Consider the following 15522-nt stretch of genomic DNA (forward strand, 5'->3'; position numbering starts at 1 on the left):
GTTGCCAGTGTCTTTCAGCTAACATTGCTGGATATTTTTTGTGGTGTTTTGTGCATTGTTGTGCATGTAGTGGGAATGTAGTTTTATTTCGAATTAAAAATACCTTTTTACATATTACATTTTGAACATAAAATTCAAATTTTCTATTATTTTTTGGCTTGGTCTAAAATACATGTCTGACATTTGAAACGAACCAAGACAATAAAATTTGCTTGTCAGACTTGCCGTCTTATGGTCCTTTAATTCTGTTTCCACCTTCGCTCTGATAGACGTTCTTCCATTTAACAGAAGACCCCTACCCCTCCCAAGATGGCGGCTCTACTGACGCATTCTCTCCCATAGACGCCCCATTCAACTAGAGATCAAGGGTCTGCGCATGCGCACTACACCACCATCTGTGGCACCTCAGTGGATCGGGTTTCGAACCGGCAACCTTCTAATTACAGAGCCGCTTCCTTAACCATTAGGCCACCATTGTCCCCTAACAGACACCCCTATGTAGATTGGCACTCTGATGTACGATCCCAAACCACTTATATAAGTAATTTTCACCAATATCTAACACTATTATTGGATCATCCCCATCTGTGATCTAGTTACAGAAAATGAAAATAGACAACCGTAAAAGCTTAAAAAGTAAAACTCTGATTATATTAGTTTCACTGAGATTTGAATCGTGCATTTCTTGACCATTTACACTAATGAGGATGCTAGTCTGTGGCAACAATATTATGTGGTGACACATTGATATGTATGATAGTTTATATCAGCGTCTAAGTTTTTTCTTACTTTTTCATCTTAGTCACAACCCAGATTTGCACGTACAAGATAAATGCCCTACAAAACCCGCACACGGCAGCAGCATGGTACGCGACAGTACCCACTCAGCCCACTACACGGAGGAGGCGAACGCCGGAAGTGTCGTGACGTCTTTCCGGCAGCCGGCCAGCTCCCTTTGATAGTCAGCTATGCGTCCCGAAGGCTCGCACTGCCGCTAAAAAGGTTTGTCTACTGAAAGATCTGGTCACTAAAGCAGCCACACGCGTCCGCAGCAAACGGCGTTGCGTCGCGGGCCGAATGGAAGTTGGTTTACATCGTGGATGTTGAAAGATGTGACATCTCATCGCAGCTAACTTTAGCCTCCCAGCTAACTCCCTCGGATGCTGTTTTTGAAACCTGTAGGACGTTCAAACGCGTGAAATGCTGCGTGCGTCGTTTTTTTTTTTTTTTAATGATTATTCTGGTCAGACTGTGTGTAGCCGCAGGTTCGGGTTGAGAGCTCCTTTTTCCCTTTTCACTGGACGACGCGGTGGCAGGGTGATTTGAAAGCGGCATCTCTCGTTCGTCGCCCGTGTTGACCTCGTTTCTTTCTCAGGGGGAACCATGTCTGGCACGAGTGGAGGGAAGCGGACCCCCGGGGGGGACAGCCCTCCTGGTCCACCTGAGAAGAAGGTGAAGATGGAGGAGAAGACCACCACGACACTCATCGAGCCCATTCGGATCGGAGGCGTGTCGTCCACGGTTCGTTTCCGCGCCTTAAACCCTAGTCACTTGTCAACACTGATTATAATAATAATAAAAAATAAACAAGAGAGAAAACAATATGCCTACATGTATGAACACACTAAGTCTATGGCCATTTATGAATGTCCAGGTATTGTTTGTGTTGTAAAAGCCAGCACACATGTAGAGAGGAACTTCATTAACAACAGTTAGTCTTGAGTTTCAATGGAATGCTGTGTTCAGTAACCCAATTATTTTTGCTTTTAGTTTCCATTTAAACCTATTTCATGGTCAACATTTGCTTTTAATACATTTTACTCATAAAGAAGAAATCCCATATGTTTCCACAGGAGGAGATGGACATGAAGGTCCTTCAGTTCAAAAACAAGAAGCTCCTGGAGAGACTGGAGCAGAGACAAGCCATAGAGGACGAGCTGAGAGAGAAGATAGAGAAGCTGGAGAAACGGCAGGCCACGGACGACACCACGCTGCTCATTGTCAACCGTTACTGGACTCGGGTATAGAAGATGCTCGCTGCTGTTTCCCCCTCATACTTTCTGTGCATTTAAACTGACTTCAGTCCCTGCATCCTACACACCCCTGATCCAGAACACCTGCGAGCGTTGATTAAGCCGCTCAGGGTAACAGGTGCATTCGATTAAAGTTGAATTTAGAACCTGCAGGAACTTGCACACCTTTTTTTTTTTTTTTTTTTTTTGTTACCAAGACCTCTGTCTGCTTCTTTCTCAGCTCGAGGAAAATGTCCACGTTTTGCTTCAGCGTGTTGAACCGGAAGCTCCTCCTGAACCTGCTACAGTTTCAGAACCTCATCCCGGCCCACCTCCTGCTCCCATGACTGAGTTGCGCCCTGAGTCGGTCCCGGAGCCGGATTCGGAACCCCTGACTGAGCCAACGGTCCCCATGGAGGAAGAGGAGGTAGCGCCCAAGCCACCCCCGGAGGAGAATGAAGACCGGCTGCAGCAGCAGGAGGCACAGAAGAAGCAACACGAAGGTGGAGAGAAGCCAGCCACTGATGAGACGCCACAGGATTCCATCAGAGGTACACGCCCTTTCTGTGGTTTTACTCACGTTTTCATGTAAGCGACTTATATTAAACTAGACCTGCCAAAAAAGTCCCCATCTGATTTAATGACACAAATAGGTAATAAATTATTTAACACTAACTGATGCAGTGAGTAGCTGGCTGTTACATCAGTGACTGTTTTATCTGGTTATTCAATCAATTCCAAGAGGACAATAAAGGATTCATCTGACTCAAAATGTGAATGTGGTTTAGGGCGCATGGGACAATTTTCGCTCATGGGTTGTCCACCAAAGAGTCTAGACATTAACCTTGTTGAAAACATTTGGGATATGTACAGTGTCCGGTGGTAGTAGCCTAGTGGGTAACACACTCGCTTATGAACCAGAAGACCCAGGTTCAAATCCCACTTACTACCATTGTGTCCCTGAGCAAGACACTTAACCCTAAGTTGCTCCAGGGGGGGACTGTCCCTGTAACTACTGATTGTAAGTCGCTCTGGATAAGGGCGTCTGATAAATGCTGTAAATGTAAATCATCACTACAGGATCTTGGTGAAATATGAATGCAACTCTGGATTGAAATAAGTGGTGTGGCATGGCAGAACCTCATCAAAACAATGTGTGCTATGATTAAGGCTAAAGGTGGATTTTTTAATTGTTTTTTTTTTTTTTTTTTTTTTTTTCAGTCTAAGAATCAACATTTCTTTGATATTTACAATAAATTCAATTCAGGTATTTGGTGTGTATGAACTTTTGACTGTGTGTGTTGTAAATGACGACAGCGCTACTGTAAGGCAGTTCTGTCTCCCGGCTTCCTGTTTAAATGAAAGATGGTATCTTGTCTTCAGCACCTCCCCCACCCGCCCCTCTGAGCGAGAGTGCAAAGGCCCTGCTGGCCACGCTGGACCACAGCAGCGAGGAGGAGCTGAGTCTGCAGCTGCAGGACCGGATGCAGTTCAGCAAGAAGGCCGTGGCCTGCATGGTCCGCAGCTTCGACCGGCTGCACACAGAGATAAAGGAGCTCTGCAGCCGCCTTCAGAGTGCTGGTAATGTGCTCCCCACGCTCACCAAGTAAATTAGCAGTCAACTGACAGAATTAATACCCTTTAATAGGTTTACTATATGCGGTAGTAACCAAGTAACTATGTTGAGTTTTGTGCATTTTCAAGTTAACTTTAGAGGAGCATCGAAAGTTGTGGTTTTGCATTAAATAATGTTTTGGTACAGATTATCTGAATGGCCAGAATTTTATTTTTTTTTTTCCCCCTGCATCCCCCGCATGTCGGAGCTATCTTCCCACTGATGTGAACCCCTCCATATGGTCTGAAACTGCTGCTAATGAGACCACAGGAACCATTGCCAAACCAAAAATGCGAGCGGTTGCCTGAAGCATGCAGCATTTGTGGAATTGGAGATGAGTTGTTCCCAGGGCTTAGAGGCATTGTGAATTGGAGACCTCGTTGTGTCTGCAGCAGAGCTTAGGAGGTGTGGACGTGATGCTGTTGACTTTGGGAGGGACAACAACCATATTGTTGAGAACCGTGCATGTTCTACAGCTGGGGCCATGAGAGGCCAGGCCAACGTGCTGGCAGGCTGTTGCGTTTGCACTTGGAAAAGGGTTTTTCTGTTCCTCCCAGTTTCCATTTTGATGGCCCTATCAATCACCTGTGTGAATTGTGAAATTTTGGTGACATTGGCATTTGAGTCTACACCCAAAATTTGAGTCCCTAAAGATTGAGATTTTATTAATAGTTGCAAAACCTGTTCTTTCTACTACTAAACTGAGCACAGAATCCCTAAAGGTTGAGATTTTATTAATAGTGGCAAAACCTGTTCTTTCTACTACCACAGTGTGTGAAGGGGACAGACAGAGAGAGATGCTGTCTCAAAACCGGGCCCTTCTGGACGAGAACAACCGGCTGCAGGACCTAGCATCTTCACTTCTGGGGAAACACCACAAAATGTCCATGGAGGTCTGTTTCTCTATTCAATTCTGTTCTGTTCTATTATAGTCTCGGGTAAATAGCTGAAATTAATTTTCATGGGATGATTGATTTGTGTGAATCAGTATAACGAGCTGGTGGACAAGGTGACCACCTCTGAGACAAAGGTGTCTGAGATGGAGACTGCTGTAGAGGATCTCCAGTGGGACATTGAGAAGCTGCGTAACCGAGAGCAGAAGCTCAACAAGCACCTGGCCGAGGCGCTAGAGCAGGTACGCTGCACCTCTGTCCTCAACATGCTTGCATTTGTCTGCAGAGGGAATTTATGCTGATTGCCTTCTTTCGTTCTAGTTAAATTCAGGATACTATGCCACTGGAAGCTCAGGTGGCTTACCTGGAGGTCAGATAACCCTCAACATTCAGAAGGTGAGGGTTCAGCTTTCTTTTACTTTGATCCAAAACTGCAGTGTTCCATAAACCAGACCTGTGCTTTTCTGGGATTAGCTGGTTTGAGACTTGGAGAACTTTGATCACTACAATGTTATTTCTCTCTGTCAGTTTGAGCAGTTGAATGCTGAGCTAGAGCAGAACCAGGAGCTGGCCAACAGTCGCATGGTCGAGCTAGAGAAACTTCAGCAGGAGCTTCAAGAAGCTGTGAGAGAGAGCGAGAATCTTAAGGTAAAGCCTGAAGTAGATCAGATGTTTTTGCCATATTTTTTTTTGCCAGATTAAGACGCTGATTGGATCATGGATTTCCCTTCCATCACTTGTTGGGGCAGATGGACCTGCGGAACATTCCTGAAGAAGTTGTGAAAGAGACTCCGGAGTACAAGTGCCTGCAGTCGCAGTTCTCTCTGCTGTACAACGAGTCGCTGGGTGTGAAGACGCAGCTGGATGAGGCCAGAGCTCTGCTGCTCACCGCCAAGAACGCTCACCTGCGCCAGATCGAGCACATGGAGGTGAGACTTCCTCTTCCTCATCCACTGCTGGCGTGCCATACGAAAAACTGACTTTCTTTCTTTTTCTGAAGAGCGACGAGCTCTCCCTGCAGAAGAAGCTGCGCACAGAAGTCATCCAGCTGGAGGACACGCTCGCCCAGGTCCGGAAGGAGTACGAGATGCTGAGGATTGAGTTCGAGCAGAACCTGGCAGCCAATGAGCAAGCAGGTTAGACGTCTTTTAAGATTCAGTAAATCTTTGATCCCGGAAACAGATGCCAATATAATAAGTGAAACTTGCCTACAAAAAGTGTTTCCAGGCTGTGATCACCAAGTGGGACACCATATTAAATCTGTTAAAGTAGTCCGTGATGTGCGATGCGTCTTTCCGTTCCCCTCCAGGGCCAATAAATCGTGAGATGAGGCACCTTATTAACAGCCTGCAGAACCACAACCACCAGCTGAAGGGGGATGTTCAGCGCTTCAAAAGGAAGCTGCGCGAAACACAGATGGAGATCAACAAGGTGTGCCTTCATCTCACCTTGTCTAGTTTGGGATGCTCCATCTAATCGTTCAAACCAGTCTCAAAACTGCCAAGTCTTCTCCAGAATTAGCCCGGAATCTCCCTTTATGCCCTCTTTCTCCGACCCTTTATGCTGTCTGTGATTTTAATGCAATTTTTTTAATGCTAATATCTGTAGTTGATGAAATGGTTAACTGATCAGTACATTAATAATGTGAGATTTGCATTGCTGATCCAAATTGTGGCTGTTGAATAATTACAGAGATGAACAGTTTTATATTCTCCGCACGAAGTGATTTCTGATCACTTTCTTCTGATCATTTTCTCCCCGCAGCTGCGGTGTCAGAGTGGGGACGCCGCGCCGGTCCTGGCGCTGGAGGAGCCAGTGGGAGATGGCGCAGCGGAGGTGAAGAAGGAGGAAGACGACGACCAGGAGGAAGAGGAGGAGCGGAGGCGGGAGTTGGAGAGACAGCGGGCGCGCGAGCGGGAGCGGGAGGTGGAGCGGGAGAGAGAGAGGGACCGCCAGCGGAGCGAGGAGATGAAGAGGAAGGACTCGGACACGCTCAAGATGCTCCGGGCTGAGCTGAAGTACACGTTCTGTCTGTCCAGCACTGTGTTGAGTAGAAGTCGCGTACGTGCGGAAATGTTCACCTCGAGGTTTTGCCGCTTTGCAGGAAGGCGCAGGAGTCTCAGAAGGAGATGAAGCTGCTTCTGGACATGTATAAATATGCCCCTAAGGAGCAGAGGGATAAAGTTCAGCTCATGGCTGCCGAACGGAAGTCCAAGGCAGAGGTCAGTCCATGGATTCCACCTCCAGTTCCCCTACTGTGTGAAGTGGAGGAACGTGTATGTTCCTGAGTATAAATGTGTGTGTGATGGCAGGTTGATGACATGCGTGGCCGCGTTCGTGAGCTGGAGGAGAGAGAGAGGAAAGAGAGCAAGAAGCTGGCAGACGAGGATGCTCTTAGGAAGATCCGCGTGGCCGAGGAGACCATCGACCATCTGCAGAAGAAGCTTGCTGCAACTAAACAGGTTATCCTCGCAGGCACAGATTTTCTGGGCATGAAGGAGTGTGGTGGAGTACGATGGAGTATGTTGTGTGTGGCCAGGAGGAGGAGGCCCTGCTGAGCGAGATGGACGTGACCGGTCAGGCCTTTGAGGACATGCAGGAGCAGAACAGCCGCCTCATGCAGCAGCTGCGCGAGAAGGATGACGCCAACTTCAAACTGATGAGTGAGCGGATCAAATCCAACCAGATATACAAGCTGCTGCGTGAGGAGAAGGAGGAGCTCGCCGACCAGGTGCTCACCTTCAAAACCCAGGTGAGATGTTTCTTTTGTTTTTTTTTTGTCAGCTGAAGAAGGATTTGAATGTGACCGATGAGTGAATTTATGAATGATGCCGGCAGGTGGATGCACAGCTCTTGGTGGTTCAGAAGCTGGAAGAGAAAGAGGGGATCCTGCAGAGCTCCCTGGCCACCCTAGAGAAGGAGCTGACGATCCGCACACAAGCCCTGGAGCTCAACAAGAGGAAGGTGAGCTCACGCGCCTTCCGCCACATTTCAGCAATCGTCCTTGACTGATCTACAGCAACGCAAATCATACACGGTATGTTCCATTGGGACAGACTCTCTGAACAAGGAAAATCTCCCCTGGAGAACAAATCTTCCAGGGCAGTTTGAGTGTGCAACAGGGGTCGGTACGTTTGGTATTAAATAGTCCGTCATGGAGCATGGAGGTCTGTGTTTGTACATGAAGTGATTGTCATGTGATACACTGCACCACAGCACACGGTGCACACAACGAAATGTGTCCTCTTCATTTAACCAATCACCCTTGGTGAGCAGTGTGCCGCCATGACAGGCGCCCGGGGAGCAGTGTGTGGGGACGGCGCTTTACTCAGTGGCACCTCAGTGGTACCCTGCCGGATCGGCATTCGAACCTGCAACCTTCTGATTAACCGCTAGGCCACCACTGCCCCAAAGTAGGTTTCATGTAGTCTGGTGTCATTGTCCACAGGGTATGTCTACTATGATTTATATTGTTACATTTTGACATCCCGTTGACACTGTTGGTTCTGGTACATCTCCCACCGGTCCAGCTCGGTGTCAGGATCCAGAGAAATGAGGTAGAATGCCTGGATGCAAGTCTGTCTAGGACCGCTTAGGTGACATGTTTATCGTAACTTATCCGCCCCGGAACTGGAGAGTTCTGGGCTGTGGATCCCTTTTGTTGCACTGCAATGTATCTAAGAAGTAATACCCAACATTGCACAGATGGGAGAAATCGCTGAGATGTTCCATTTTCCCATAACGTGAAGGAAATCGTTATTTGTAGGGTCTTGACTCGAAAAAGGGCTTCACCATATTAAGCCAGAATCCAGGAGGGGGAACCCCTACCTTCAGCCTCAGGCTCTGTTTCTGAACGCAGCAGGAGAATGGCGGAACCCTGGAAAAGTCATTACATGCTGAAGTTATTTAAGTTTGGGAGGAAGTCAAGTAACACACACACACACACACGGTAATGCTCTTAGCTCATAACTAAAACAGTATGATCTCAGTGTTGATGTTCCAGCCGGCCCAACCTGTAGCTGCGCGCAGCGATCGCCATGGCGGCTGCTGGCCCGGAGTTCAGAGCGGCCGGTTAGCCAGCATTGCTTCTCTGAGCCAGTGTGGATTTGGAACTTTTGCGACGGGCCTCCGGTGCTTTTGCCGTCCATGCTGGTTCCGGCTGAACGCTAACTTCAGGTTATGAAGGTGCGTGATGTTTGTGTGGCTCACCCTCTCTCTCTCTCTCTCTCGCTCTCTCCCTCCCCTCCCAGGCGGTAGAGGCAGCCCAGTTGGCGGAGGACCTGAAAGTGCAGCTGGAGCACACGCAGGCCAAGATGAGGGAGATCCAGGCGTCTGTCCTTGACAACCGCACCGCCCGCGAGCGGGAGAGGGGCAACCTCAACCGGGCACAGGTACCGGCCGGACGTTTTTATCCCTCATATGCTGTACACCGGACCGCCTCTATCTACGTGGTGCCAAAAAGTGCCGATGTGTGCTCTGTTTTATGCTATAAATCTGTTTATTTAATGAAGGTCTGATTTGAGATCTTATGTACAAATTATGTATTATTTTCCCACTCATTTGGTGGAGCTTTTGGTCAAAACACATTTACATTTTACGGCATTTATCAGATGCTCTTATCCAGAGCGACTTACAATCAGTAGTTACAGGGACAGTCCCTTTCTGGAGACACTCAGGGTTAAGTGTCTTGCTCAGGGACACAATGGTAGTAGGTGGGATTTGAACCTCGGTCTCCTGGTTCCTAGCCGAGTGTGTTACCCACTAGGCTACTACCACCCTTAAAACACATTTTAACTATTCAGCGTTGCCTTCACTGCCCCCCTGGGGCAACTCAGGGTCTTGCTCAGGGACTCTGTGGCAGTAAGTTCTGCGCTCATCTGGCTCGTGGGCGAGTTACACCCCCACCCTGTTGGTGGCCCGGAGCTGAGCTGGAACACATTTTTGGACCGGCCTGCCGTGAGGCCTAATGAGATCTGCATCTGTCCTCGTAGGAGGATCTGTCCAGGCTGCGGCGTAAGCTGGAGAAGCAGAAGAAGATGGAGGTCTACACTGACGCGGACGAGATCCTTCAAGAGGAGATCAATCAGTACAAGGTAGGCGCCGGCGCTCCGCTCGCGGCGCCTCGCCACTCCGCGCCGGTCTTAAGTGTACGATGTCACAGCGCGCCGCTCTTCTGCTTCCCCAGGCCAAGCTGCGGTGCCCGTGCTGCAACACGCGCGACAAGGAGACCGTGCTCACCAAGTGTTTCCACGTCTTCTGCTACGAGTGTCTGAAGACGCGCTACGACACGCGCCAGCGCAAGTGTCCCAAGTGCAACGCTGCCTTCGGCGCCAACGACTTCCACCGCATCTACATCACCTAGGCACGCCCCACAACTGCAAGTGACCCTTACCAAAGGACTGGGATTGTAAAGGAGGATGGTTTAGTGGTGTGTGTGTGAAGACTGGAGTAAAACACCACGGCGGAGCGCTCGTGCTCGCCTGTAGTGACAGTTACTCGCTGACGTACGTTTTGTTTCTTTCTGGAACTTGTCTCAAGATTAAATTGAGTTTGTGTTACCGCTGTACTGTTACATTTCATGACCAGATCGGGTTTCTTCAGTCACCACAGGAAGTGCTTTTATGTAAAACATTTGCTTGCTTGTGTGTGTGAGAACGTTTGTGGACCGGCCAGGCGTGGTGACCCCCTCAAAGGTGGCTTTTCTTCAGAGGTGCTAGACAACCAAAAAAATAAATAAAAAACAGCTGAAAAACAGCCACTTCCAGTGGAATTAAAAGTGCTTGTTAAAGAGAAAAGAAAAAGTTCTTTGTTCGTAGCGGAGGTGAGAGCGTCTTTCGTTCACTTGACGTCAGCCCAGCTTCTCGCGAAACGATGACGACTTGATAATGATGATGATGATGATGAATGCATGTTTGCGCGCGTCCGTGAGAGGCCACTCGGGGGGTCAGGGGTTACGTCGCGCTCTGTAACAGACGTCGACCCTCCCGCCGTAAAAAAAAAAAAAAAACTTCTTAAAAGTTTAAAAGCTTTGTAGGTTTGGTGAACGCGACGCCGTGTGTTCCGAGCCCCCGTCCCCCCTGAATCCGTGCCAGTCCGTAAACTTGAACCAGACGCCGCATGACGCAGGCGGGCGTGGTGAGTCTCGCTGTTAAAACAAAGCAGACGCCTTCTCTCTCTCTCTCTCTCTTTTTATTATTCTTTTCTTTTTCTTTCAATCGCTGTAACTTTTTTTTTTTTTTTGGTCGATATTGTACGTAAACGACTGTGTGTGTAGAGTTGCGTGTGAAAATGCGAGCCCGTGTGCGCGCCGCCGCGCACTCTCTGAGGAAGTGAGTCACGCCGCCGATGCGCGCCGCCGCGCCGCCCCGCGCGTGGGCGTGGGTCCCCGTTTAAAAAGCCGCGCTCGCGCCGCCCGGGGTGACTCATTCAAAACGGGAGAGACGCGGCGGCGGCGACACTCGCCCTGCTCGTCCCGACGACGGCTCCTGCCATGGCGGCGACCCTGTGCGCGCTCGGGGGACTCCTGCTGCTGCTGCTGCTGGCGGCGAGCGTCGCCGACGCGCAGAAAGGTACGAGTTCGTAACGAGCGAGAGTTTACTCGGACGAGGGTCCGAGGCCGGATCCACGCGTGGGCTCTTTTTGTATGAGTTACGGTGGAAGCGCGGACGCGGAGCTGGAGGTCCGGAACGCGGGGGCGCGCGGACGGGGTCTCGGTGGGACCGTTTCCGCCCCGCGCCGATGTCCTCACCGGTTCCGCATTCCGATCGCGTTATTTCACCGCGGGTCTCGGGGAGGAGGGAGCCTTCCTCCCACCCTCCTCGCCCATGAACCAGAAGGTCCCCCACTTACTACCGGGGGGGGGGCGTCCCTCTAAATACCGATTACATTTACAGCACTTATCAGACGCCTTTGTCCAGAGCTAGTTACAGGGACAGTCCCCACAGGAGACACACAGCGTTAAGTGTCTTGCTCAGGGACACGATGGTAGTAAGTGGGATTCGAACCTGGGCCTTCTGGTTCAAAGGCGAGTCTGATAAATGTAAATCGATCACCGTTAATTCCTCCAGCATCATCTTCAAACGAGGAACCGGCTTCCACCTGGAACAAGATAAAAACTCGCATCTACTGTGTGTGTGTGTGTGTGTGGGGGGGGGGGGTCTCCGTCCATCTGATCTGCAAGCGATGTGATGTGTGTGTGTGTGTGTGTGTGTGTGGAGGGAGAGAGAGAGAGACCCTGTTCTCACGATGTTCTTCTCTCTCTGCCGACTCTTGCTTGTAGGAGTTGGGAGAGACCATTGTGTTATCACCACGCCCACGTTTTAATCACCGTTACTTGTGTGCTTAAACCTGTTCTTTTTTTCCTGAACTATTTAACAGTTACTTTTGGGATGATGAAAAATACCTTCATTTGGTGTCACTACTGACAAACCTTCGCACGGTGTTGTATATTTAATGTGTACATTATATTCTATGAACGTGAAAAAGGTGATTCATATACAGATGAGCAAGTATGGATATGAGGTTTATGATGTGATACGGCGAGGGACCGTATAGATTTATGAATGAATTCTTCTGCTCCACCACCACCATGATTTGACCTCAGCCTGCGGCCGAGGGAAGAACCGCGCTGCGAAGCTTCTTAGAAAAGCTGCCTTGGTTTCCTGAAGAGTCGCAAGTTCGTCCTGTCTCGTCGGAGTTTCGTTTTCGCCGACATGTGGCGCGCCAGGCGCGGAACCACTGACTCATCATATCCGAACCACGGACTCGCCAGGCGCGGAACCACTGACTCATCAGATCCGAACCACGGACTCGCCAAGCGCGGAACCACTGACTCATCAGATCCGAACCAGGGATTCGCCAGGCGCGGAACCACGGACTCATCAGATCCGAACCAGGGATTCGCCAGGCGCGGAACCACGGACTCATCAGATCCGAACCACGATCTCGCCAGCTGCGGAACCACTGACTCATCAGATCCGAACCAGGGATTCGCCAGATCCGAACCACGGACTCGCCAGGCGCGGAACCACGGACTCATCAGATCCGAACCACGGACTCATCAGATCCGAACCACGGACTCATCAGATCCGAACCACGGACTCGCCAGATCCGAACCACGGACTCTGCGATGGAGTGAGTCGGAATAGGATTCCCGCAATTCCGGTTCAAGTAAAATTTCGGAGGCAAAGCACACGAGCAGCATGGAAGAAAACTCGTGTGCGTTTCAACCCGAATTTCTTCAACTTAACTCCGCCAGTGATGCGTTTTTAAGAAGCCCCTCCGTTTCTGTTCAATATTCGTTCACCGCGAGCTGCAAGCCGGTTCGAAGCTGGTGATCTTCGGCGAATAAAGCGGCTCGCTGACGGCCGACCGAGGAAACGCGTCGCTGCGCATCTCCGAACGTCTCCGCTTCCCAGCAAGCGGCCGCGTCGCGTCGGCAGGAATTTCCCGGCCCGATTCTTCGGAAGCGTCGCCGTGTCCGCCGCCGTGCTGCTCCTCCTGTTGAGGGCAAGAAGGAGAAGAAAGAACGAGCGTGACTTCCTGAACAGACCTCAAAAACTCCGCGCTGCTGCAGATGGTTTTTTTTTTTTTTTTTTTTTTAATTTTTTTTGCGTCGTTAGTTGCGTCTGATTTCCTTCCTTTTCTCCCCCCTGCAGGTCTGTGCAAGGCCACGGAAACCTGGAACCCCGACGTGGATGAATGCCTGCCCTGCGCAATGTGCGTGACCTACACCAAAACCCCGGGCTGCGACAAGTGTGAGTGTGGCCCGTGTGGCCCGTGTGTCCGGCGTGACGTCATGAGTAACGTTGGCGCCCCTTTTAATGATGGTCCGCCTCGCCCTGGGCTGTGGAGATCTTACGAGATCTCAATGGCCAGGAGTCTGGGTGTCAGACGCCCCGGGGTAAGACGCCGTGGGCAAGGTTCTGCCGGGAATCTCAGTCAAATCGGTAAAAACAAGCTTTCAGGCTTTGAAACCTTCAGAAAAGGGGGATATTAAGCGGCCGGTCGTAATGTTATGGCTGTTCGGCGCACGTGGTGTCGGGTTTAAACCATCTGGGTTGAGTAGAACGTCGTCCTGCTTTTCCCAGGTCCTGGCCCGGCTGCTCAGGGACTGTCGGACGCATGGAGGCTGGCAGCCATCACCAGCTTCTCCGTGCTGGCTGCGGTTCTGGTGTTCGGGGGGCTTCTGGTCGGGGTTCTGGTGCACCAGTGTAGGACTCGCCGAAGCACCCTGCGAGGTGAGAGTCCTCACTTTCTACCAGGGTATGAGGTTAATTATGAAAAAAGTGACACAACATCCCAACGAAATGTGTCCTCTGCATTTAACCCATCGCCATAGTGGGCAGCCATTAAGGGGAGCAGCGTGTGGGGACAACGCATCGGACTTGACATTCACAGCCATTCGAAAGTTGTGGGTTCAAGTCCCACCAGAGTCACTTTACAGGGGCAGAGCTGCTAAGGAAGCTGACCCGCAATCAGAAGGTTGTGGGTTCGAATCCCGAACCGCCACTGAGCAAAGCACCGTCCCCACACGCTGCTCCCGGGGCGCCTGTCATGGCTGACCACTATGGCAATGGGTTAAATACATTTCGTTGTGTCACCGAGTGCTGTGCTGCAGTGTTTCACAATGACAATCACTTCACTGGTGGTTCTGCAGGGTGAGATATCAACACTGGTACATGCCACAGCAAACCGCCATTGGGTGACTGTGATTTATTATTTTTTGTTTACTTCAGCTTGGCCCTTTGGGGAACCACTCGAAGAATTTTAAGATCTTCCAAAATTGAATTAACATTCGATCCAGATTTTTCATAAGCAACGTCATTCGGCAGCAGTTGGTCACATGACCTTGTGACCCTGAACAATGTTTTTTTTTTGTAGAGCCCATCGAAGAGACAACAGGTCCTCTGTATCCAGTATAGCTGCACCAGATGGTACAACTTTATTTTTATTATTATTACTATATCAGATACATTATATGCTAACAGGAAGGCCAGGTCTAACCCTCTACACCCCCCTTATCAGCAGGTTGGTCAGACGGACCAAGCGACAAGAGGAGACACGAGACTCGGACCGCATCTGTTACGCCACCGAACTGTCGAACCAGCCGCTGGCACAGCGTATTTCAGAGTAGCATTTATTAATTATTTTATTTATTGTACCGGTAGTGGACACGCGTCGACACGATCGAGATGTGACGCTGGACTCGTTGGTGTTGTAAAAGGCGGCGTGTTGGGGGGGAGGGCCTACAAATACTGTAACTGACTGACTGACGTCCCCGGGGCCGGTCATCCCAGAAGCGCTGTCACCACACCCACCCACCCACCCCCCACGCCGGTGGCCGTTCCCTGCCGAGCGGGACATTATAAAGGGCTACCCCGTATACAGGCATTAATCAGGCAGGCCGGCCCGTGGCAACGTGAATGTACAATTTAGACTAACAGCACATTAGTTTTTACATTTTTTTTTTTCTACGATATTTTATAGAACGTGATGTATTGATACGCGCTTCAGCGACGTGCACTTCACCTCGTGGCGAGAGCCTCGCCCGCCTTCTCGCGGCCTCCTTGTACGAGAAGGACAAGTGAAGCTTCGTGCCGCACTTTATGCAGAGTTGGGCTGAGTCAGAGGCCGGTCGAAGCACAAGCACGAGCGGCGCGGATTACTGAGGTGGGGGGGGAGGGCGGGGCCCTCATTCCGAACTTGTGTTTGTGCAGCTGGCTGAGTGCAGCCATGACAACAGCCAAAGATCCGCGGCGCTCTTCTGAAATCCAGCGCGCCACCAGGGCTCCCCAGGAACAGCCACAGCCGTCACTCATCTGACGTGCACGTTTGCAGTGCTCTTAACCTGACTGTAAAGGTCACGTGACCACGAGTGGCCAATAGAATCCACTTCATGATTCCCATGGGATTCCTCCTTCACTTGTAGGGGGGTGCAAGGCATCCTTTTTATATGTTTGTATTAAAAGTGTTTTAACACGGCCGTGTGTGTTCTGTCACA

The 15522-nt window shown here is 50.2% G+C and overlaps 2 protein-coding genes across 5 annotated transcripts; both read left to right on the forward strand.

The window, feature by feature from the left end:
- The first annotated feature begins 876 nt into the window (after positions 1–876).
- Positions 877–10082, forward strand: rnf40 (ring finger protein 40). Its single transcript, XM_028990215.1, has 20 exons — positions 877–1002; positions 1376–1521; positions 1854–2021; positions 2254–2563; positions 3396–3593; positions 4399–4520; positions 4616–4762; positions 4842–4916; positions 5049–5168; positions 5270–5449; positions 5521–5656; positions 5830–5951; positions 6285–6538; positions 6625–6742; positions 6833–6982; positions 7060–7272; positions 7359–7484; positions 8771–8911; positions 9512–9613; positions 9706–10082. Exons 2-20 carry the CDS (start codon positions 1384–1386, stop codon positions 9880–9882), a joined length of 2997 nt encoding a protein of 998 aa, XP_028846048.1. The 5' UTR covers positions 877–1002; positions 1376–1383; the 3' UTR covers positions 9883–10082.
- Positions 10083–10776: 694 nt separating this feature from the next.
- LOC114796228 (tumor necrosis factor receptor superfamily member 12A) lies at positions 10777–15504 on the forward strand. Of its 4 annotated transcripts, XM_028990224.1 has the most exons (6): positions 10778–12248; positions 12474–12653; positions 13178–13276; positions 13610–13759; positions 14403–14455; positions 14547–15504. In XM_028990224.1, exons 1-5 carry the CDS (start codon positions 12233–12235, stop codon positions 14441–14443), a joined length of 486 nt encoding a protein of 161 aa, XP_028846057.1. In that variant the 5' UTR covers positions 10778–12232; the 3' UTR covers positions 14444–14455; positions 14547–15504. The 4 variants fall into 4 exon arrangements, with proteins under 4 accessions (XP_028846055.1, XP_028846056.1, XP_028846057.1 ...); XM_028990222.1 differs by having other exon boundaries at positions 10777–12653; XM_028990223.1 differs by having other exon boundaries at positions 10777–12653; positions 14550–15504.
- Positions 15505–15522: the final 18 nt, after the last annotated feature.

Source organism: Denticeps clupeoides, chromosome 8 (genome assembly GCF_900700375.1).
Source record: "Denticeps clupeoides chromosome 8, fDenClu1.1, whole genome shotgun sequence".
Lineage (NCBI taxonomy): Eukaryota > Metazoa > Chordata > Actinopteri > Clupeiformes > Denticipitidae > Denticeps > Denticeps clupeoides.

Coding starts and splice junctions, on each gene's coding strand:
- rnf40 (XM_028990215.1), top strand. CDS start 1,384: ATGTCTGGCACGAGTGGAGGGAAGCGGACCCCCGGGGGGGACAGCCCT. Junction 2,564..3,395: donor GCCACAGGATTCCATCAGAG/GTACACGCCCTT, acceptor TCTTGTCTTCAG/CACCTCCCCCACCCGCCCCT. Junction 4,917..5,048: donor TAACCCTCAACATTCAGAAG/GTGAGGGTTCAG, acceptor TCTCTCTGTCAG/TTTGAGCAGTTGAATGCTGA.
- LOC114796228 (XM_028990222.1), top strand. CDS start 12,233: ATGTGGCGCGCCAGGCGCGGAACCACTGACTCATCATATCCGAACCAC. Junction 13,277..13,609: donor AACCCCGGGCTGCGACAAGT/GTGAGTGTGGCC, acceptor TGCTTTTCCCAG/GTCCTGGCCCGGCTGCTCAG. Junction 13,760..14,402: donor TCGCCGAAGCACCCTGCGAG/GTGAGAGTCCTC, acceptor TTTTTTTTGTAG/AGCCCATCGAAGAGACAACA.